The 24,232-nt window shown below is 34.1% G+C and overlaps 1 protein-coding gene across 1 annotated transcript in view; it reads right to left on the reverse strand.

Moving 5' to 3' along the window:
* The window catches only part of traf3ip1 (TNF receptor-associated factor 3 interacting protein 1), a 119,308-nt gene that overhangs the window by 60,746 nt on the left and 34,330 nt on the right, over window positions 1-24,232 (reverse strand). The window contains exons 3-8 of the mRNA XM_028807304.2: window positions 18,470-18,538; window positions 13,417-13,578; window positions 6,702-6,845; window positions 6,073-6,369; window positions 4,216-4,296; window positions 668-743 (exon numbers count right to left, since the gene is read on the reverse strand). Of these exons, the coding sequence (XP_028663137.1) occupies window positions 668-743; window positions 4,216-4,296; window positions 6,073-6,369; window positions 6,702-6,845; window positions 13,417-13,578; window positions 18,470-18,538 (829 nt within the window). The remainder of the gene's footprint in view (window positions 1-667; window positions 744-4,215; window positions 4,297-6,072; window positions 6,370-6,701; window positions 6,846-13,416; window positions 13,579-18,469; window positions 18,539-24,232) is intronic.

Consider the following 24,232-nt stretch of genomic DNA (forward strand, 5'->3'; position numbering starts at 1 on the left):
AGCAGTTCTGCAAGGAGGAATACGCTAAAATTCTTCCAAGTTAAAATGCAGGCTGATGAACTGTTACTAAGAACAAAGATTCATATACTTTTTCACAAACAAATATGTAAAACTGGATAATTTTCCTCAATAAATAAAAGAAGTACAATGTTTTTGTATCATTTATTTAACTGTGGTATTTTAATCTAAACATTTGTGTAAAAATCTGATCACATTTTAGGTCACATTTATGCAGAAAGAGAAAATTCTTACAGTAGTGCCTTCTAGAACACTGTAATTCACTTGCTTTTTTCAGTGGTACCACATATAACAAACTGAATTAACAATGTCAAACCACAGTAAAAAATCACAACTTCACCTAGAAAAAAAAATGTTTTTCGTAGCTAAGCTTCCACCTAATTTTAAAATAGATCTTTATTATGTTATTCAAATAATAGGTTAATAAGGAAACATTAATCTTTGCTGGTACATACTACTTAACTGCATACATATCTATACACTACAACTATTCAAATACACCGCCACACTTGTATACCTATGGGATGTTATAAACCTTTAGCTTTTCAGTTAACTCCAAACAACTAATATTTTCTAGTCTACTTTAACATCACCAATTGCTCTATTATGTAAGCTTCACACAAACAAAAAAAAAAATATATATATATACCTGCACCACCAGGTTTGTGCCGCCTTCTCTGTCCTTTTGCTGAAGATGGTCGAGGTATTCTTGCAGGGCTTTCAGACTTAAAAAAAAAATTATATATATATATATATATATATATATATATATATATATATATATATATATATATATATATATATTACATACACATACATACATACACGTATATGTCATTTACAACTTAATTTCAGTTCTCTACAGAAATGTAAAAGTTTGTTTACTTATTACTTATTCTATTGTGTCTAGAAACAACAACAGAAGTTTGAGATAGCGTATCTATAAACTTCGGTCACTCTAAAAGATCAACTAAATTAATTCTGCTTATTATGATCTTACCTCCAATTCCTCACCCTTATAGGTTGACAGAAGAAAAACAAAGTGAAAGTAAATAAGATGCTTATTCTAAAGGGATCAACATGATACGATGTTATATATTTATAAATGTATGCCTGCATATAAATACACAATCAAATTATTTCATTTTTAAGAATGAGTCGGGAAGAATGTTAAATAACTGTAGGTCTACTAACCCCACCCAAAGTGGAAATAAAACTACTACAGAAGTTAACTTTAGCAGCAATGATGCCTGGGTCAAATGAAATGTCTCCTGAATATAGCAATAAGGTTATCATGGCAGCTACAAAGTTTTATGTGATTGCTAATGAAAAGGGTTATCAATAAACACATTCTTTAAAACTGTTTAAACTGTCAGAAATCCCAAATCATACAATTATCTTTCCTGATAATATCTAAACCTAACATTCTCTAACTGCCTTAGCCCACCAACCGAATTCAATAACACAATAAATACAATACCTCTACTCCAAGGACCTCAGTGGGCTTCCAAAAAAAAAAAAAAAAAACATAGATATAGTTACACAATACACCAGCCCTTGACAGAGCAAATCAGAATCACCAGTTAACCAAACACACATGCCCTGGGTGTGTGGGAAGAAAACCAGACTATGAGAGAAAAACCCAGGAAGAAAACCAGACTATGAGAGAAAAATCCAATCAGGCAAACATGGAATGAATGTTCAAACACCTCAAAATAACATATATAAAATTCTCAAACCCCTTTATCAATAAATACCCTGGACAGGGCTCCAATCCTCCACAGTGCAAATACACACTATCAGAGCAAGGCTAATTTACAGCTGCTATTCCACCTACCACATGTTTGTAAACACATGAAGAATGTACAACAACCCCACAGACAATGACTGAGAATTGGAATCAAACCCGGAATGCTGGATCTGGCAGGAACCAGAACTAATCTTTTCAACTCTCTGCCATCCTAGGTTTTACTATCTACACATAATGTTTAGTTTGAAGATTTAGGAAATTTTAAAAGACTGCATATAGTCTTACATCTTGCCTGAAGAAGGGGCTTGAGTTGCCTCGAAAGCTTGCATATTGCAATCTTTCTAGTTAGGTGACAGGGCCTTCAGCTGTATAGCGCCCAGACTCTGGAATGACCTACCAAAATTGATCAGGTCAGCTGACTCCATGAATTCTTTTGAAAAACAACTCAAAACTCATCTGTTCAGGAAGGCTTTTAGCTCTATTTGACTTTATTACCCTTCTCTCAGTTTACTTCTCTGTCAAGATGCTAATGTAACCTGTGTGTGTGTGCTAGACCATTAATTATGTTGTCTGTTCACTGTCTTAATCTTCTTTATTTATTTATCTGGTTTGTACAATGCTATATACTGTATACGCTGCCGTTCTTTATTATATTCTGTAAGTGCCTTGAGCATGGGAAAGGTGCTATATAAATAAAATGTATTATTATTATTATTAGCCAATTAAAGGTGTCATTTTGCTTAACTTCTCACCACAAAGACTGTACATACAAAGACTGTTCTGCTAAATACGATGCTAAATAATATATACAGTATTCCATTATCATTACAAACTTTACAAATTCTTTGCAATGTGTACCAATAATCTATTTAGTCTATAAGCCTGAAGTGTGTATTTTTCTAAAAAATGACTTACAAAAAAACCTTCCACAAAAATGCCATTCCCCCTCACCCCACTACTCCAGGAACCGTCCAATGAATGTTTAAAGTTAAACCGGAACCACTGGGAGTGCCTTCAGCAAAGCTATGCTTTCAACTTGTGTCATTACAAGGACATTACAGGTTTGCAGGATCATTGTTATATTACAGTCTAAACACTTTTTGTCTTGGCTGGTAGTTTAATACATGATCTTTAATGAAAAGGTATACAGGTAAATAACAGACAAGCTTGAAAAAATACAACATGTGCAGGTTTAAAAGAATGCAGAAAAATAAATATTTAGCCTTTAGCATGAATAATCATGTTACTACTGTATTGTAGACACATACTAAATGTGACATCCTGCTAGGATAAGCAAATATAATTAAAATAAAGAAAAAAACAGTATTGGATGCACTTTCAAAATGAGTTCCTATATACTAAACAGATATGATGATACATATAAGCCATAGAAACAAGTCTGTCCATTGAACACTATTTGGTGGTCTTTGTTTAATGTGTAAACATTTTAGTCGTTAAAGACAAGCTTATCTAATGGCTAAACATGACTTCTGATTACAAGGTGTCCTGCCAGTAAATGGCAGTGGGTTGGGGGCTGGCAGATAGGCATTAAGTCTTTTATGTTCTGTGCCTGGTTTGACTTGAGCACAGTTGGTAACAAGGTAACCATTCTTTAAATGAGTCTGTAACAATCTGTGCAGACAATAATCAGAGTTTAAGATTTAAAGTCTATCTTTACTCTGTGTCACAAAAGGTGAACACTTTCTGAAAAGAGTGACATATGTTGAAGTGCCCATGAAAATTCTAGTCACTGCATGGAGAACAAAAAAATTCATAGTGAAAATTTCTTCACACTTACAATTTGTTTATTTCTCATAGCAATTTATTATTTATATAACTAAACAATTAAATATTGCCCAAATTACTATTCTATGACAGAAAATAAAACACAAATGAGAAAACAAAATAAAAAAAAAACTAGGAAAGCCACACTTGGGGATTAAGCAGCAATCAAAGAACCCCAACTCACATTAACAGATAAGACAGCAAGTTAAGCTGTACTCTAACACTCAAAGCTACAAACTATCTAGAAAAGAAAAAAAAAAGAACAAAAGCAATGCATATAAATCAAATAAACATAAATTATGTCTATACCTCACTGACATCTTCAGGCTTTTTTTAAAAAAAGTAAAAACATCAGAATTGTTAGCTTATATAAAAATAATCTGTATGGAAGGATGTATAGGCTTTTTCTAGCACTGTTATTTAGGAGTTAATTCATGCACTTCCGTGCATTTAAATATTACTATTATGCCACAAAACAAAACAAGGTTGCAAGTAACTCAGAGGAGGCAAACAAAAATATATAAACAAGTTTAAATAAAAAAGAAACAAAAATATGGGTCCAGTGCTACACCTGCATGACCACCATATTAAAAGCAGACTAGTAAATTTCTTAAGAATGTTAAAAAATTATTAATAAGGTTCACTAAGTATCAAAAACCAACCTCATTTTGTGCGTCAGTTTTAATGCTTCTCCCAGATGGCTCAGGAGGCTTTGAAGACTCTGTGTCTGTCAGTTCTTTAGACTTTATATATATATTTAAAAAAAAAAAAAAAAAAGAAATCCATTATTTTACAATGTATTTAAGCTTTAATCCAATTTTTAGAATCCAATTCTTAGAAAAGAGTTAAACATTCTCGAGTAACATTAGGCTAGGGCCTGTTTGTTCAGCAAGTGTTATAGGACAGGTAACAAACTTTGATTGCCACAAGTGAAGAGATAATTTACAATCATAGATTACAATAAATACTGCAATTAAACAAATTAACCGACAATATAAAATATCGTAAAAGTTTTTTTTTTCTTCCCATTTCAATATTCATTCACAGAACAGATGGGTCTTCAATTGCTTCTTAAATACATTTGAGGGAGTCAGCAATATGGATTGAGGTGGTCAGCCAGTTCCACCAACTATGAACTACACAGAAAGAGAGTCTGGATTGAAATTTAATACCAAGCAGAGGCGGCATCACTAGATACTTTTCTCTGGCAGACCTGAGTGAACAAGCAAGGCATGCTGGTTAAGTGGACTGGCGATGCTAAACTGGCCCCAAGTTGTGTTTGTGTTAGAGTGTGTGTCCACCTTGCAATGGGCTGGTGTCCTGTCCAGAGATTGTTCCTGTCTTGTGCCCAATGTTTGCTGGGATAGGCGCTGACTTTCCCACGACCCTGACCTAGGTAAGCGGGTTTAGAAGATGGATGGGTTACAGTTTTTACCCAGTCAGTACAGAATTATATATTATATATCTTGACATTTGGGGATTTTACATATTATGCCTCATTTACAGCAAGTTAATGTCATAAAGTATATAATTAGCAACTATTGCTGCTATTCCTTTCAAAAAGTGGATTTGAAACCTTGATTTCCACAAAAAACACAGGGTTTCTAAAAATACCTAGAATTTTTACATAACAAAACATATTAAAAACATCATTATAAAACTTTCAGAAATTTTCTTTCAAGAGCCTTCAAAATGTTCTCCTTGAAATGCAATACACTTGTCCCAGTGATTTCCCAACTCTTGCACTCATCTTTTACTACTATGTCTAAAACCTTCAGCATTTTAATAGGATTTCTCCCACGGCAGCAAAACTTCCATTCTCTTCAAATTTAATTTCCGGAACAAAAAATTCATAAGGAGTGTGCTCTGGCGAATACATGAGGTGCAAAACAACAACTGCATTATTTTTGGTCAGAAACACTTTACTAACACAGTGAGTCATGGTGCAAAATGGTATTGCCACTGCCGCTGCTCCAAGCATTGTATTTTTCCACAAAAGCCTTCTCATAGACACACTAGAACTTCAATGTAATATTAACGATTTATGAGCAAGACCAACTATGATGAAAAACATGATCATCATTGGCTGTTGAAAATATGCCCTGATGATTGCTGAAATTTCTGAAGTCACCTGTGCAATTGTAGAAAAAACACCAAAAACATGCTCAGCACAATGTCACTCAATAGACTGATTAACTGGACATGCAGGCACAATATAATTCCTAAATGTACTTCCAAAACATTGTTTAAAAATTAATTTTCCTGAAATAAGCCAGGGGCTTTTGGGTAGTAGTGTATACTAACATCTTAATAATAGTATAAAATAAGGGAGTAAAAATGATCTCTTCATTGGAATGAGGGTGGAAAAGACAAATTCACCACATGTCATCTGTAATAAAATAGTTATAGTGTACTGTTTACGCATTTAGGATGTATAATTAAAATCTATACATTTTTTGCAGATGCCTGCCCATTGAATGTTTTAAAGTACAACTACTACTTTTTAAGATAATACATACCTTTATATCTAAATCATTTGGTAACTCCCTTGGTTTATTACGTTCTCTTCTTTTATCTCTGTCTTTCTCATTTGACTGTTCCTGGTCTTTCCCTTTATCTTTTTTTTCCTTGTCTCGGTCACGACTCTTTTCTTTATCTCGATCTCTGTCTCTGGTTCTTTCACGGTCTCTTCCCTTCTCATACTTTTCTCCATCTCTATGTCTGTCTTTCTCTGTCTTCTTACTCTCAGTTTCCTTCTGCTCTTCTTTTCGGTCTCTGCTGGTACTTCTCTCCTTAATTTCTTCATCTTTCTTCTCCTTAACATAAATAATTTATTTTTAAATATACAGTTAATCCAAATAAAGTGGCAAAATAAAACTCTATTGGCAATACCAAGCTAACAGAATCAAGGAATACTTCTCCCCAAAGAAAAATATTATTTTTATGGTATAACACAATTTTTCAGGAACATATGTTTATACAATTTGAGTTAAGGTAGATTCAGATTCACATAGGAAGCAAAACTTCTTAAATACTACATTACACACATTATAAATAATGAACCAATGAACAGCAAGAAATTTTCTTAGTTACAAGGATGTTAACAAATTACAGTGATTTAATGAAAAAATAAAAAGGTTTTTGAAACCTCTTTGTCTTTGTGTTTTCTTTTTTCTTCTTCTTTGCTCTCTCTGTTCTCTTTGTCTTGTATTTTAGAAGTAGATGGATGCTTTCCTTTAAGGTCTGGTTTTTCCCCAGCGAGAACTCTTTTAACAGCATCATCACTTGTGAGCTAGCAAAAAAAAAAATTTCCAGGAACTTTTTAAAGGTTGAAGAAAGAAAATACTTATATTTTTTGTCTTCAGATGACAAAGAAGGTGAACAAAAATTAAATCCCTCAGTCCAAAACATGTTTTTTGCAGTTTAATAGTTTAATGTATAACAATAATAGGAATCCTAATGATTTGAATTATCTTGTATTTACAACTAGCTGTGTTACCCTGTTTTCACCCAAGAAATTATCTTAAAACAAAGGGTCTCAGTTATAATGCCACTGGTTAATCAATTGTATCAGAAGGGCTATGTAACTAACAAAGTTCTTTTACATATACAATATTTGAAGTTTTTCTTTTTTCCCCCCTCCTCAGGGCTAATGTGATTAGTTCACAGGAGCTGCTTACTCTTGAAAATACTATATAAAATTGTCCAGGAGTAAAACATTCCTACCATAGATTAATTTGTGCTTTTCCCACTGAAGGAACTTGGATTTTTTTGATGGCATTATCACACAAAACTATATTAATTTGAATAGAAACAGGCAGTCATTAGAAATAATGTGAATTTTGGGAATATACAGTATTATCATTATTAGATATTTCTGATTTCCATGAGTCTACAACATTTACTCAAATATTTCTTTTAGTATTTTTCATTGGTTGTATATTCAAGCTTCTAATTTTTGTAATTTCTTTTACATTTTATTAATATGTTGCTGTTTTATTAATATATTGTTGTTTGTGCAAATAGACAAACAGTAACATAAGCTACTTTAAGGAATTCAGACATTTACTCTGTCCTTTAAATTAAAATGGACACTGTTTGAGCATGAACAGTGAGCTTGTTTAAAATGTAGAAGCTTATGGTCTGAATTGTAAAAAGAAAAGACAAATTTGAAATTGCTTTTTAGTAAATTATAGTCTTTTTTAAAGATTTGTATTTTGTTTATTATTTGTTGTTGTGTGTCATACAGCATAAGTTTTGGTATGAAAGAAGTACTGCATAATTAAAATAGTAATCCATATTTTATCATCACACCTCAAGAATTACAAATGTCCAGTTGATATACTGAAGGAAAAAAAACACCTGCATATATATAGTAAATGCATATTTTAACAATAAAAAGCTGTACTGTAATTAATGAATTAAAATGATTAAAACCAACAAGTGCACGTACTTGTATATTTACATTTAAGCAGCGTTTAATTGCTAATATCAATTTATTGTGTGAGAGTAAACATATATTTTTGTTGTTACATAAATGATGAAAACTACCTTTTTAAGCCTTGTTTCAGATAGGTGCATTACAGAAAAAATGAAGCCATATGACAGCTTGTAATTAAAAGAAGCATTTTATTTTCTTTTATGCCATATGTATTATGGATAAATATTTTTGTACTTATTTTATTAAAGTATGTATTTTAAGGAAATTTTATTTATTTTAGTATTTAAGCCTACAGCATTCTACGTTGGTAATAAAAAAAAATCAACAGTTAACATCTGTGGTCTATAGTTTAATTATAAAAATACACTTTAATATAGGACATAAGGCTTCTATATGTCTTGTTATGCAGGAGCTTAATATAAAAAGTTTTTTTAAAGGGATAAAGAAAAAGAAAAAAAAAAACAAAAAAAAATCTGAATCGGCCAATTAAGTAATATGAAAATCAATCATCTGTATTGCCCTAGTATTTATGTGCTAGGTAAAGTATTCACGGTAAAGCTTTTATGAATTATAAGAAATGTATTACACTCATAAGTTCACCTTGAATAGTGTGGAACCCCTGTAAATGGGGGTACAGATAATCAGGGATCTACTGTATTGTATAGAAAACTAAGGTTATACATTAATTATACAGTAATAATGTGCTCAATTATCAGGTGAAATTATTAAAAATACTGCTACACTTTTTGAAATTTGACACAATGAAGTGAAAAAGAAATTTCCATAATTGCAATGGTTATCACTTAGTTAAAAATTTGAATTACCGTTTATACTCGCGGATAATTTCTCCCGCAGATAAGTCGGGACTTCATTTTACAATGTAATTTCTGGTATTTTATAATGTGGGTAATATAAGTCAAATGTGGAAAAATCACTCTATTGGTCCAAGAGACTATGATATGCTAACGCCCACCTGAGGAAGTAACCATGGAGCACACTGCCTTTTTTTCTATGTGGGTGCAGCAATGCGCTGTATCAGCACATGCTCCTAACCTCTCCCTCTCTCTCCATTGTGCCTACATGACCACATGGTAATACCCGAACTATTCTGAAGCAATGTTTGCACTGATTTGTGTTTTTTGTATCTCACACCCTCATACACCTTTATCGTAAGAGCATCCCTTATCTACGATGGAGCGTTCAATCAGAAGAAAATATGAAGCTGGTTTTAAATTAAACGACGTTGAAATAGCAAAAGAAATTGGTAACTGCACTACTGCAACAAAATCCGATGCGTCTGAGAAACTGATGCGAGATTGGAGGAGGCAAGAAGATGTAAAAAAAAAAAAAAAAAAAAAAAAAAATTTTAAGTCTCGCATTTTTGAACTGGCGTACAAGTCAGGGTCTGATTTTATCATTGATTTTTCGGGTTTTAAGACCCGACTTATATGTGAGTATATACAGTAGGTAAGGCAGAGAGAGAGCGAGAGAGATACATTTACAAAAATCCACAAAAATAATGAAACCAGTAGTTAAAGAATATATCTGAAATACACCAACTTTACAAAGTTAGACAATACTTATAAAAGACCTCAGCCATCTTGCACAGAAACATTTCTTCCTTATAAGTTCTGAACAGTGGTGCAGGACCATTAGTAACTCCAATACGATATTCAGGAATGGTTTTTATCCCAACATCACAAGGCTTCGGAACAGGAAATTCATACTCACACTTGCACTTGAGTTTCTTTAAATTATTTATTTGATGTTGCATTCATTTTTTTAACAATATTTATTTTCTGTTAGTGACAACAATAAAGTGTCACCATTCTTTGGGAGACAGGCCACTTAAATTCAATGTATACTTTACAACAAATCAAACCTAGACAAACTTCATTGTGAATACTTACTAACATCACTGCTGCTGAGACATAGTTTTCTCAAGAAAATAAAGTCTAAGACTTTTAAAAGCTTTCCTGTTTGATTAAAATGTACCTTCAATTTCATATTATATTTTTTGTGATCTCATTTCCACAGTGGAATAACTAAAGAGTGTAGGGAGGAAGATTTGTAGCAACATCAGTGATTAATATTTTATTTTCCTTGCCTCTCTATGTGAAACAGAATTGGTCATTGTTAGACTTCTGTCAAGGAAAGAGAATCAGATTTGTTTAAAGAAACAGGATAATCCAATTTATTGATAAATACAAGGATTATATTTTTATTGACAAAAAATCAGACTAACATAACACCTGTTCTTCATTTGCTTACACATTTTTTGATTTTAAAAATTTCTTTCAAATAGTGTTCACTTTCTCTTTTGGAACTTTCCTTTGACATTACATCAATTTGCCTTTTCTAGCTCAAATGTAACACCATAGGTTTGAGAGGACTTAAACATTATTCTGGTTGTTTACTAGCTATTTAGAGTTATTCAGCTTGGAATATACAGTGGTGTGAAAAACTATTTGCCCCCTTCCTGATTTCTTATTCTTTTGCATGTTTGTCACACAAAATGTTTCTGATCATCAAACACATTTAACCATTAGTCAAATATAACACAAGTAAACACAAAATGCAGTTTGTAAATGGTGGTTTTTATTATTTAGGGAGAAAAAAAAATCCAAACCTACATGGCCCTGTGTGAAAAAGTAATTGCCCCCTGAACCTAATAACTGGTTGGGCCACCCTTAGCAGCAATAACTGCAATCAAGCGTTTGCGATAACTTGCAATGAGTCTTTTACAGCGCTCTGGAGGAATTTTGGCCCACTCATCTTTGCAAAATTGTTGTAATTCAGCTTTATTTGAGGGTTTTCTAGCATGAACCGCCTTTTTAAGGTCATGCCATAGCATCTCAATTGGATTCAGGTCAGGACTTTGACTAGGCCACTCCAAAGTCTTCAGTTTGTTTTTCTTCAGCCATTCAGAGGTGGATTTGCTGGTGTGTTTTGGGTCATTGTCCTGTTGCAGCACCCAAGATCGCTTCAGCTTGAGTTGACGAACAGATGGCCGGACATTCTCCTTCAGGATTTTTTGGTAGACAGTAGAATTCATGGTTCCATCTATCACAGCAAGCCTTCCAGGTCCTGAAGCAGCAAAACAACCCCAGACCATCACACTACCACCACCATATTTTACTGTTGGTATGATGTTCTTTTTCTGAAATGCTGTGTTCCTTTTACGCCAGATGTAACGGGACATTTGCCTTCCAAAAAGTTCAACTTTTGACTCATCACTCCACAAGGTATTTTCCCAAAACTCTTGGCAATCATTGAGATGTTTCTTAGCAAAATTGAGACGAGCCCTAATGTTCTTTTTGCTTAACAGTGGTTTGCGTCTTGGAAATCTGCCATGCAGGTCATTTTTGCCCAGTCTCTTTCTTATGGGGGAGTCGTGAACACTGACCTTAATTGAGGCAAGTGAGGCCTGCAGTTCTTTAGACGTTGTCCTGGGGTCTTTTGTGACCTCTCGGATGAGTCGTCTCTGCGCTCTTGGGGTAATTTTGGTCGGCCGGCCACTCCTGGGAAGGTTCACCACTGTTCCATGTTTTTGCCATTTGTGGATAATGGCTCTCACTGTGGTTCGCTGGAGTCCCAAAGCTTTAGAAATGGCTTTATAACCTTTACCAGACTGATAGATCTCAATTACTTCTGTTCTCATTTGTTCCTGAATTTCTTTGGATCTTGGCATGATGTCTAGCTTTTGAGGTGCTTTTGGTCTACTTCTCTGTGTCAGGCAGCTCCTATTTAAGTGATTTCTTGATTGAAACAGGTGTGGCAGTAATCAGGCCTGGAGGTGGCTACGGAAATTGAACTCAGGTGTGATACACCACAGTTAGGTTATTTTTTAACAAGGGGGCAATTACTTTTTCACACAGGGCCATGTAGGTTTGGATTTTTTTTCTCCCTAAATAATAAACACCATCATTTAAAAACTGCATTTTGTGTTTACTTGTGTTATATTTGACTAATGGTTAAATGTGTTTGATGATCAGAAACATTTTGTGTGACAAACATGCAAAAGAATAAGAAATCAGGAAGGGGGCAAATAGTTTTTCACACCACTGTATAATGCCTTTTTTATTTATTAAGCATTTAAGGAGATGCTTCATTTAGACTACAATTATCTCTGTTCTGGCTGCAGCTGAGTGCACTCGTTTTTCTTTTCAAAGTAATCCTTTATTCAATGAAGTTACATTCAAACTGTTAAATTAAAAACACAGAAATATCATAGAACAGGGCACACATTCTTCATACTCTAAACTGTGCCCTAGTAAGTGTTCTTTCTTCACTTTTGAGCAACCTTCTACCAAATGTGTACTTGAGATTTATTCTTCTTGAAAAGTAAATCAATAAACTATATACAGTTATTCTGCTATTGTAATTTATCATCAACATTCTAATCAATAATTAGACTATAAAAGCACATGCACTGGGAAAACAAGAAAACAATGCTTTGTAAGTGTCTGTGATGTGGTAGCATTTCCTGTTTTTTTTTCTTTTCCCAAACACAGCTTTCAAATAAATTCTGTCACGCATTGCAGTGAATATGCATAGCATCTTGTAAAGTAGATCCATGACAGTGGACTGCACTGACCTCCACATTGTAAGTCATTTCTACTTCTGGGGTAACTCATAGATTAAAGCAGGTTGTGTCCCATTGTAAAGTATCGGCATTTAAATTGCACATTTCAGCCTTTTTATGTGTACTTCCCAACATGCCATGTTTTATTCAAGCGCGTTCATGTTACCGTACTTGCACTCCCTAGTGCCATCTGCTGGTGAATGTAATGTACATTAACAAATATAGAAAAAGGCCCATTTCTTTCAAGACGAGGCTGCAGGAAGACAATCCTTACTAAAAATCCCCACAACCTATAAGCAGCAGGTACTATACAAGTCAAAATTGGCTCATAGGTGCCCAAGTGTATCTCAGCATGGGTAACAGCCTAAACACTGTCAACCAAAAGAAAACACTTGTGTAGATATTGATATTTCATACATAAAAATAAAAAAATAAATAAAAAAGAGGATTTATCAATTTATATTGCTGTACAAAGTCATTCTTTAAGCATTATTTTTCAGTGTTTTACAGTTATAGAGGGGAAAAGCATTGCTCTAGTGCATCTTATGTCAGTTTTCCATGAGCACTAGGGACCAAATAGAAGCAGTGTTAACCTATTTGCTTGTTTTGCATCCATTTACATTTTTCCAAATGGTTACTGGAACCAATTTTAAAAACATTCACTAGCTCAGTTATTTTCTGATCTACATGTGGAATCATAATCACCAAATGATTTCAGCTCAGGCTGTCATGTCAGTGAGAACCAACACATTTATTGAACCCATATAATTCAACTTTGAGATAGTTAATTTTTACAGGAATAAATCTAAAAATTACTCAGTACATTTAATTATTTACCTTATTAAGGCAGCACTTCCCTATGGCCTGCAGAAGTTCATTAGTTTTCTCTGGCTCATGTCCTGCAACAATACGGGCTGGCTTTACAGATAAGGCTTCTCCTGTTACCATAATAACAACATCTATAGCCTTCTGAAGGAAAATGATCTTTGCATCCTTATCCTAAAAATAAAAATTAAAGTCTTTTAAGATGTACTCATTTAATTTAAGAAATGTACAACATAGTTGAATCCTTTCATATTTAAGAAAGTTGCAAGCCACTTTTACCAGGAACAAATTATCAAAAGATGAATATACTGTATGATTATTACTGCAATAGGTCACGGAAATGTGTACTCTAGAAGAGAAAATAATGAACTTTTGCCTATAAGTATGACCTATTAAGGTTGATCTATAGGTTTCCTCATGTAACATTTCATTAAAGTTCTATATCAAATACAAAGTTACAAAATGCAAGAGTTTAAAGAATATATTAAATACAACAACTTTTGTATGCAATTACAACTCTGCCGCAACTAAAATTAATGACTACTCATTTTGGTTTTTATTGGTGTGCAAAAGTACCAGAATGTAAATCCCAAAATTGCTAAATGCTGGAGCTAATTGCAGAGAAACAATCCAAATATCACTCTAACAGGCAAAGTCAGCAAGGTAATTAAGCAATAAATTTGAAATACTGTACAAATTTCAAGCTTAAACTTTGTTTTATTTTATTATAAAATCTAAAGACCTTATCCTAACTCTACAAAAAAATAAAAAGGCTGACAAATTGAGGAAAAATGTAGCCACAGTTACAAAATTAGACAACACTCTAATATGAATGGCCTTTAATCAATATTATTTATTGATATTAAAATGTTATTAGTCACTGGAACAAAAACATTAACATGAAAAACAAAATGAACTATTACTGATCCTCTTCAAGCATGATAATCATTATGAAATGTTATTAACCCTCCTATCTTCAGTCTATCTTCTCTATATACTCATGTGGCACTTGATGCCACTGCTTTATTGCCATTAGGACTGCTGAGATTAGTCAATGACAGGTATTAATCAAGTCAAAAACAATAATTTAGTAATTGGGTACTATTTTTTTTAATCAACCATTCATCACCTCACTCAAATTGCAGTTTGTTAATAGGATGTATAATTTTTGAGTAATCTAATCAAGGCAGCACGTACCAAACATTTTGATGATGAAGATCCCTCCAAATATTGATCAAAAAATGCATTTTTAAAAATAGTGAACTTGGCATGGATGATTCAAACTGAACTGCAGCAAGAGAGAGTCTTCAGAACAATAAACAACCTTTTGCTCTTACTACTACAGTTCCGCTTGGATCAACTGTAGAAACTGAACAATTGCATGAAGACATCACTCTAACCTTAATAAAAGAAAAAGTCTTTAAACCCAGTACTCCTTAAGCAAAAGTCTTCTTGCCTTTCTTATAGAGAGTCAGATGAAGCTGAAGACTGTTCCACTTCCAGCCCAGAAAGCGGCACAGAAGAAGAGCAATGTATCGAATTTTACTGAATGTTGTGTTCTGTGGTGTTAAAAGTTTTCTTTTAATACTTTGCTTCTCTCTTATGTTTGAAATAAAGAACTCTGCAGCAGAAAAACTGTTCTTAGTGAAGTGATTTGTGTAGGACAGAACCTCTGTTTGCTGCAGCAGTGAAGAACACAGGCATAATAATGCACATTATACAGTACATATGCTGTAACCTGCTGTTTACGCTAGCTGGATAGCTTTCTAGAAAGAAAAAAATGGCAATGAACATCAAGAATTTAAAGATGAATTGAATAATGTTTTTATATTTATGGTCAGCTCTGATTGTCTTCATTTTTATATTTAATGTGTGATGAGAAATTATCAAACAAGTTAGAAATTACGGTATATGCTGAAAGAAACTATGCTAAGAAACAATGGGCCTTAATGTTTAAATGTGATGACAGCAAAACGTGTCGTGCAGAGTTTGCCTTTAGAAGACAGCACAAGCAGTTACCAGTGTCTACAGTGCCAAAAGTAACTGCTGCAGATATTTGTAACTTTTCATATATATAGAAAATATATTATTTTACACTTTGCTGCAAAAAAAGATGTGTTTGTTGGGAGTCGGGTGAAATGATGAAATGATCAATTTATGCAGCACTTTGGTACGGGTGGCATTATCATGTAACTTTATAAAAAAAAAAAAAATACAAAAAAGCCAAATGCAAGTCCTAAGAAATAAATACACATCCAGTGCCTTATTTATACACTGCCTTTAAAAATTACGAGAAATATGTTTATGCAAAATATGGATTTGTATCTTTATCTATGTTGAAGCTTATAATTTTTACCCACCTCTTTTCAGTGTGTATTAAGGGCTGGCTGTCTTGCATATCACATTGCAAACTGCACATACTGAGTATGTAATTTTATTAAAATGTAGTTAATTTCTGGAGTCTGTTTAAGGTGTCAGTCACCATGTCTGTTAAAAGTCTCTGTTTAGCTACAATGGGTAGGTGCCTTTTAGCTTAAAGGAAAGAGTTTAAAACAGCAAGCAGGAGGAATGATTCAGCCGATGTTTGTTTTGCATTTAGTTTCAAAGTATATACTTTGTATGGTTTTAATGCCCATTTTGTTTTTTATTGTTTTAAAATTATTTCTTTAAAAAAAAAAAAAATTTTTTTGGACCAATGTTCACAAAATGTAATGTATTGCAGAGCTTGTATAGTAGTGGTGCATGGTATACCAGTAGAAATGAAACACTGGTAGAATTTTGTTAGCTATTTTAGAATTTTGTTACTTGTTGCAGATGACATGATGCACAATATGAGTGGGTGTTCCATTATCTTCTGACACAGAAGGCCCTCCTCGCAGCACACAACCCTAACCCCAACCCAAACCATCCATCTGAAACTGTTTACAATTGCATCTTTGGACTTTGAAGATGACACCAATCACCTTCCTGCCCCCTTTTTGCTCTCCAACATTATTTTTAGATTTGATTATGTCTTCAAACTTTGAAGAGGGACATTCCCTCACCCTTATGATCATTGATAAAAATCGATCAGAAACTGATAAATCATAGTACTGTAATTTGCTTTGCTTCAAACACCAATGACAGTGATAATACAGTTGCCCTGGATTAACCATTAGGCAAAATAAGTACATGCTTAGGGAACTGAAGGAAAACTGTGCACTACAGAATTTTTAAAAAGTAGGAGAAAATTTTAAATATAAATGAAGTTATAAGTCAGCAACAGTAGGCATTATTTTCACATCTTTTGATTCATATATGTTGAAATGCTGTAAACCTTCAAAGTTAGAAGCTAATGGCATGGGAGGAATTTTACTATATAAAAATACTGTTTCCTCATTAGAATCTCTTTAAAAAATTGTCCACAAACATCAATTTGTATAGAATGAGGATAATGAAAAGTCTTGTTTGTCAAGTGTGAAAGATTTCTTTAGTAGGCTTCATTTTAGGTCTTTGTTTGATAGCCTCTGCTGAGGTAGTATTCAGTCAATGTAGAATAAATGTACACTTTCTTTGGTTTGTCTTTATATATTTTTTCTTCATGTTCATAAAGATATTTTGAAAGGCAAAACTAAAGTCTATTTAGTCTTGCTTGTTTTTGATGAAAGGTGAACCAAAAGAATTGGGAAGAATAGCTCTTTGAATTTTTATTTTGTATTGACTATCTTTTCAGTACAGATTTTTAAAGAATATGCATCTTTTTTTAATGGTATATGTAATATACTGCATGCTTATTTATTTCTTGCTCAGTTCTTTCTTCATTTTTTTATTTTGCACATTAAAGATATTTTGAATTAAAATTTAATTCAATCAGGGCGGCACGGTGGCCCGGTGGTAACCTTGCTGCCTCGCAGTAAGGAGACCCAGGTTCACTTCCCGGGTCCTCCCTGCGTGGGGTTTGCATGTTCTCTGTGTCTGCTTGGGTTTCCTCCGGGTGCTCTGGTTTCCTCCCACAGTCCAAAGACATGTAGGTTAGGTGGATTGGCGATTCTAAATTGTCCCTAGTGAGTGCTTGGTGTCCTGCGATGGGTTGTCGCCCTGCCCGGGACTGGTTCCTGCCTTGCGTCTTATGTTGGCTGGGATTGGCTCCAGCAGACCCCCCGTGACCCTGTGTTCGAATTCAGGGGGTTAGAAAATGGATGGATGGATTAATTCAATCAGATGGTTCAAATCGTCCTTTTCAAAAGCAACTTGAAACTCAATTGTTCAGGAAGGCATTTAAAATAGCCTTATATTCTGACCCATCCTGACAGTATATTTACCTTGATACTCAGGATGATTTGTATCACAAATTGTTATTTGTTCAGAATTTTATTGCAATATATGCATTTCTGTGTTTTATTGTGGTTTATTGTCAGTTATTCATCTTTATTTAGTGTTTTATGCTTATATTATTTGGCATCCAATCATGTGTATTTGATTTTTGTTTCTGCTTTTTCCTGATGTTCATTCTGAAATTCTGTGAAGCACTTTGAGCATGAAAAAGGTAATTGATTAAAACAGTCCTTATGAAAAGAAACATCGCAGTAGAACTAAAAAATTGGGCCGAAGCTCCTAAACTGGATTAAGTCTGAAAAATTATATGTACACAGGTTACACTATGATATATAAAGTAACCTTGATAAGTTTTAAATTATATCATGATATACATTTTTAGCCATTCCACCTACCCCTAAACAGCTGCTATTCATATTAGTGAATGAACAATTGGGGTTTACAAATTACTCTGTTTAGCTAGGCTGTGTTAACAGCATACAAAGAATAGAAACTCACAATGCCAAGGGTGGAATTTGGCAGACATCTACAGAGTCAATTGAATTGAGGATGAAGTACTAATATGAAACATATAACAACACTCCAATGCTGCATTTAGTTTATTCATTTTTACTGGTCACTTCTCTTTTTCATTATTTATAGTTAGATGTGTTAACATTTGATAGTTAAAAAGTGTAAAGATGAATGACTCACCTGAACGCTTACCAATACTGGACAGTAAAATAAATCATACTGAAACTAGAAAACTTACCTTTACATTTTCAGATTTCAATTCAGATTCCAAATAAAGCCCTTTCATAAACCCAGTTGTTCTGATTACCTGGAAAAAAATTACAATTTTTAAATTCTAAGTTAAATATTTAAAAGAAGAAATAAAACATGTATGATGTGTGAACTGAATAAGTACAAGTCATGAAATAAAAGAGGACTTTACATTGTATCAAATAAATAAACAAATAGACTCCAAAACAAATACATAACATTCAGCTATTAAACCAGCTTGAGAAATGTCCCATTCCAACACAATCAGCAGCAAAAAAGAACAAGCACACAACAACTCACCTGTCTACTGCAATGCAAATTCACAACACAGAGCCAGTGTAGAGTTACCAATTAACCTAAACCACACATATTGGACAATTTGGGAGGAAAACAAGAGTACTAAGACAAAAACCTATGCACACTTAGAGGAGAATGTGCAAACTCGAAAAAAGTAATGACTGGGTGCAGGGCTTAGATCCAGGATGTGAGATTAGTTAACGTGAAGTTTTATGTCAAAATAATATCATACTTTTTTAGATTAATATATTGACTTAAAAATTCTGTATAATATGTACAATTTAATTTTCAATAATTTTTTAATTTTTTACTACAGTACACTGTTAATTTTATATTTTATGAATGCATTTTTAATCTGTGTAGCACCTTTCAAATACTCACAAACTAAAAGTACTTTACAGCACACTTTTTCTAGATATTCAAATTTTTTATACAGGAATTTTTTTAACCAGGCCAAATTTATAGCCCAAAGTACTTGGAATGTTTTTTTTAATCTCCATCTTATATATCCTCTGTTAATCAACTTAAAGATTTTTGGGAGTGGTAGATTTTTTGTACTGTGAAAAGTGCATGAAAAAGCACTAGTACATGCTGAAGAGTGCCTGGAAAACACTAATTACGTCATTTTTCTTCTACAAAAAGTCAGCAAAGCTTTAAGGGAAAGCAGGCCAAAATAAAGTGCCATGTCCAAATAACACTTACTCTGGCATCAACAACACAACTGAGCATAAATCTGCCCAATGTGGTTAAGTAACTTACTTCATATCACCTGACTTACTCTTCCATAAATCCACTTTCTAATCTACTTATTCAGTTTAGCATAATGGAGTTAATGATTCTGTTACAAGAATTTTGTGGCTTCAAGCACAACTCAAAAACTTGAGGAGCTAGCGCTAAACACTGATCAAACATAGGCACTTGTTCAATTATTTTGTGGGAGATAAACTACCAATGGCTATTGTTTACAACAGGCACGCCAATATATACCAGGTGCATTACCCAGAACACTATCCTTACCAGGTAACAAGCTTTTATTGGTCTACTGTCACCATGCCGTAGGTAGTAGGTATCCATTTCTCTTGTACTGATCCATAACAAGTAAGCAGACAATTTTAGAATGCCACAGAAAAGAAAATTACAACTTGTGCAATCAAAAATAGCTTTAGCCTTGATTTTCCGACATATGCTATCATCCATTTCCTTTAACCTGTATGGTTAAACAAACAAGCCAATGCTCTAATTTTGCTGAAAAACAAATCCTACACTGAAATTCTTTCTTGTTATATTTTTACTTCAAAGAATTATAATTTACTTTTTTTCAATTATACATTTTATATTAGAAAAAAACTAATATTCTGTTTAAATACAGCATGTATTCAATGTTTACACTGTAATAATTTGTAGAGCCACCCATTATGAAGTAATAACCGTCTTTTGGGATACGTATGAACCAGTTCTGCACACTGCTCAGAAATGATTTTGGCTCCTTGATGATTCACTTCAGGTTGTTCAGGTGAGTCAAATGACACATGTGCACCCAATTTTCAAATTGTGCAACAATTTCTCATTCAGAGTGGGTGCAAGGCTTTGAAACAGGCATTGTAGGACATTCATATTTGGTTTGTGAACCATGCCACTGTTGCACTTTACATTATATATGTTCCCAATTCTGCTGAAATGCAAACTATGGCCACAGATTTGTTTAACCAGACTGACACAGGCACTTGTGAGGTATTTGCTTTTGTTTCTAACCATCCACTCTTCCTTCTAATTTTAACAAAAAGCCCAGTTCCTGCCGGAAAAAAAATCCTTTACAGAATAATGCTGATCAGCATCATACTTCTCTGCATTTATTGTGTTTTTCGAGTTGTTGACGGTGTTACATTTCTACCACTTGCCTCTCTCATTCTGAACCCTGGCTAACAAACTCCATTTTATTCTCATCTGACCACAAAACCTTTTTCTAACAAAAGAAATGAATCACCAGCATGCTTTAAAACAAAGAGGAATGGCTTCTTTTTTGATACCCTTTCATACAGGCCAGTGTTATGCAGAACTCTTGATATAGCTAACTTTACTGCAGTTCTTAGCTACTATATCTCTGTATTTGCTTCAAAGTGACTGTTGGTATCTTTGTGACTTCTCTCACAAGTCTCTTTCCAGTCTGTGCAGAGTTTTGAGGGATGGCTTTATTTATTAACCCACTTCCTAATTTATGCTTATTTCATGTTACTGAACTGGCCAATTTTGATACCAATTCTGAGATAACATAACCTAATGGAATCACTGGTGCTCTCATTAACTTGGTTCGACAGAAAGCAAGTTTCTGATAACAATAAATTGTCTTATACTTAAAATTACCCTAGAAAAACAAAACAAAACAAACAAACCCCGAAGCCTATAAAAATATTCATAATGCCAGGCCACTTTAAATTCCCTCGCACCTCCTCATCAGTCTTTGTTTTGCAAATGTGTCAATCAGCACTGGCAGCAGGCGGCCTGCCTACCCATCCCAGCACTGAGGCAGCTGAAGTTGGACACAGATTTTCATAGCTGAAGTCTGTATCTGGGAGTTAGGTGTCTGGATTTATAAAGCGTAAATAATATATCATTATTTGAAATACATGCATTTCATGTATGTTCCATGTCTACAATGATCTGTGTAAATGTAGGATGCCAGGAAAAGTGAGGCAAGAAATGTTGAACACATAACTAAAACAGAAACTTTTTTTTGTTATAGAAATAATGACAAAATGTTGACTTGAAGTGTATAATGTGTGAAGACGTAAGTCCAAATATCAAATAAACACTTTTGCAAAAGGTATCACAAAATAAGTGTGCTCTTATTCAAGAACATAAAAGAAATTGTTCAATTTACTGACGTGGAACTCGAAGATCGACCTGCATATTTGGAGACAAGCAGACATAACTCATTATTTATGCTGTACAGTGAGGTGAAAATCCGCAAAATAGAAACCATATGTTTATATGGTTATTTTTATATTATCATGCTTGGGTCACAGATTTGCACAGAAACACAGGAGGTTGTAGAGAGATAGGAACTTTATTCAAACACTGAAAACAAACATTTGTCTCTTTTTCAAAAGTTTAAACGTGCTCCATGACAAGACAGAGATGACAGTTCCGTCTCACAATTAAAAGAATGCAAACATATCTTCCTCTTCAAAGGAGTAAGCGTCAGGAGTAGAGAATGTCAGAGAGAGAGAGAGTAAAAGCAAACAATCAAAAATCAATAGGTGCTGTTTGGGCTTTTAAGTATGCAAAGCACCGTGCGGAAAGCATGTCGCTTGACAAAGCAGCTGCAAGGAAGCCCAGTAAGGAAGGGAGCAATGTGAAGGTAGTCTTTCAGTATTTTTTAGACGTGCGTCCGTATCCTCTAGAGGTGCGAACAGCACCCCTGCTCACACCCCCTCCGTCAGGAGCAGAGAATGTCAGAGGGAGAAAGAGAGAGACAGAAAAGCAAACAATCAAAAATCAATAGGTGCTGTTTGAGCTTTTAGGTATGTGAAGCACTGTGCGGGAAACATATCGCACAAAAAAGCAACCACAGTAAGCCCAGCAAGGAAGGGAGCAATGTGAAGGTAGTCTTTCAGCGTTTTTTGAGGAGCGGCCATATCCTCTAGGGGTGCGAACAGCCCCCCGTGCTCACAATATATTTGAGGAGTTTTATTTAATATGTAATACTTGCTCTGATTGGGTAGCTTCTCAGCCATCTGTCAATAGCGTCCCTTGTATAAAATCAACTGGGCAAACCAACTGAGGAAGCATGTACTAGAAATTAAAAGACGCATTGTCCACTGAAACCCACAAACCAGCAAAAAAACCGCGATATATATTTAAATATGCTTACATATAAAATCTGCGATAGAGTGAAGCCGCGAAAGTCGAAGCGCAATATAGCGAGGGATTACTGTATATGTTTCATAAAAATACAATTTTGAAAACCTGCTTTATTTACTTATCTGTTCTACCACCAACCACGGAGTCTGTAATGCAAAAGATCAGCATTATATACCCAGGGGGTGGTCCCATTCAATGTTGGCCATTATAGCTCCAGGGGATGTCACGCTGGCCTTGCAAAGCATTACGGGGCGCTGTGGAAAAAAATTTTTCTAAACTGGCTGAATCATCAGTAAATAATTCAACGAACAAGGGTGAACAAAAACACAGCAAAATTTGCTGATCAACACTAATCGTTAACTGCAATTTTAGTCTTATATTTTCTCATCATCAAGTCTTTTGTTCAGTTTCTTTTGCTCTCCCCCTAAAACCCCAGTAGTTTCAAGTGCACATACTGGAAGTATTTAGGGCAGGTCTTTCATGAAGAATCCCTGTGGATGTAACACTTTGTGGCAGCGGCAGATTTCTCCGCTATTTACTATAAACTTTTTAAGTGGGTTGACCCTAGATGTATATTCTCATTTGAGAATGACATCTACCTCCACTTGACTATTATGATTTAAAGTGCTTTATTTTATATATATATATATATATATATATATATATATATATATATATATTTATATTTATATATATATATATATATATATATATATATATATATATATATATATACACACACACATACACACACACACATATATCTATACTAATAAAAGGCAAAGCCCTCACTGACTCACTGACTGACTGACTGACTCACTCACTCACTCACTCATCACTAATTCTCCAACTTCCCGTGAGGTAGAAGTCTGAAATTTGGCAGGCTCATTCCTTACAGCTTACTTACAAAAGTTAGGCAGGTTTTATTTCGAAATTCTACGCGTAATGGTCATAACTGGAACCTGTTTGACTGACTTACTCATCACTAATTCTCCAACTTCCCGTGTAGGTAGAAGTCTGAAATTTGGCAGGCTCATTCCTTACAGCTTACTTACAAAAGTTAGGCAGGTTTCATGTCGAAATTCTACGTGTAATGGTCATAACTGGAACCTGTTTATTGTTCATATACTCTTATGGAGGAGGCGGAGTCACGTATCGCGTCATCACGTATTACGCCTCCTACGTAATCATGTGAACTGAAAACGAGGAAGAGATTTACAGTACAAGTCAAACGCGGGAACGAAGGTAAATGACGTTAATTGTTGACTGTCTTTTAATACTGTGTACTTGTTGAGTGTCTTTTAATACTGTGTAAGCATACATATTAACACATGTGCAATTAAACGTGTGCATTTACGGGGTGATTTCTCAGGCTTAAAAGCTCGCCTTTTATTAAAAAGGTAAATGCAAACTCTTTCATTCTGAAGGGCACAAACCACGTTAGATTTCAGCCGTTAAACGCGCAAAAATGTCAGTACACCAGATAAATAAGCGCAACATATTATCAGTTGTATTGTATGCTTACAATACATTTAGAAATGTGTTAATCGTTAACTAATATTATGGGATGGTGTTTTTCGACTCGCGCTTTGAT

The sequence above is a fragment of the Erpetoichthys calabaricus genome, chromosome 8 (assembly GCF_900747795.2).
Source record: "Erpetoichthys calabaricus chromosome 8, fErpCal1.3, whole genome shotgun sequence".
In the NCBI taxonomy this organism is placed as follows: domain Eukaryota; kingdom Metazoa; phylum Chordata; class Cladistia; order Polypteriformes; family Polypteridae; genus Erpetoichthys; species Erpetoichthys calabaricus.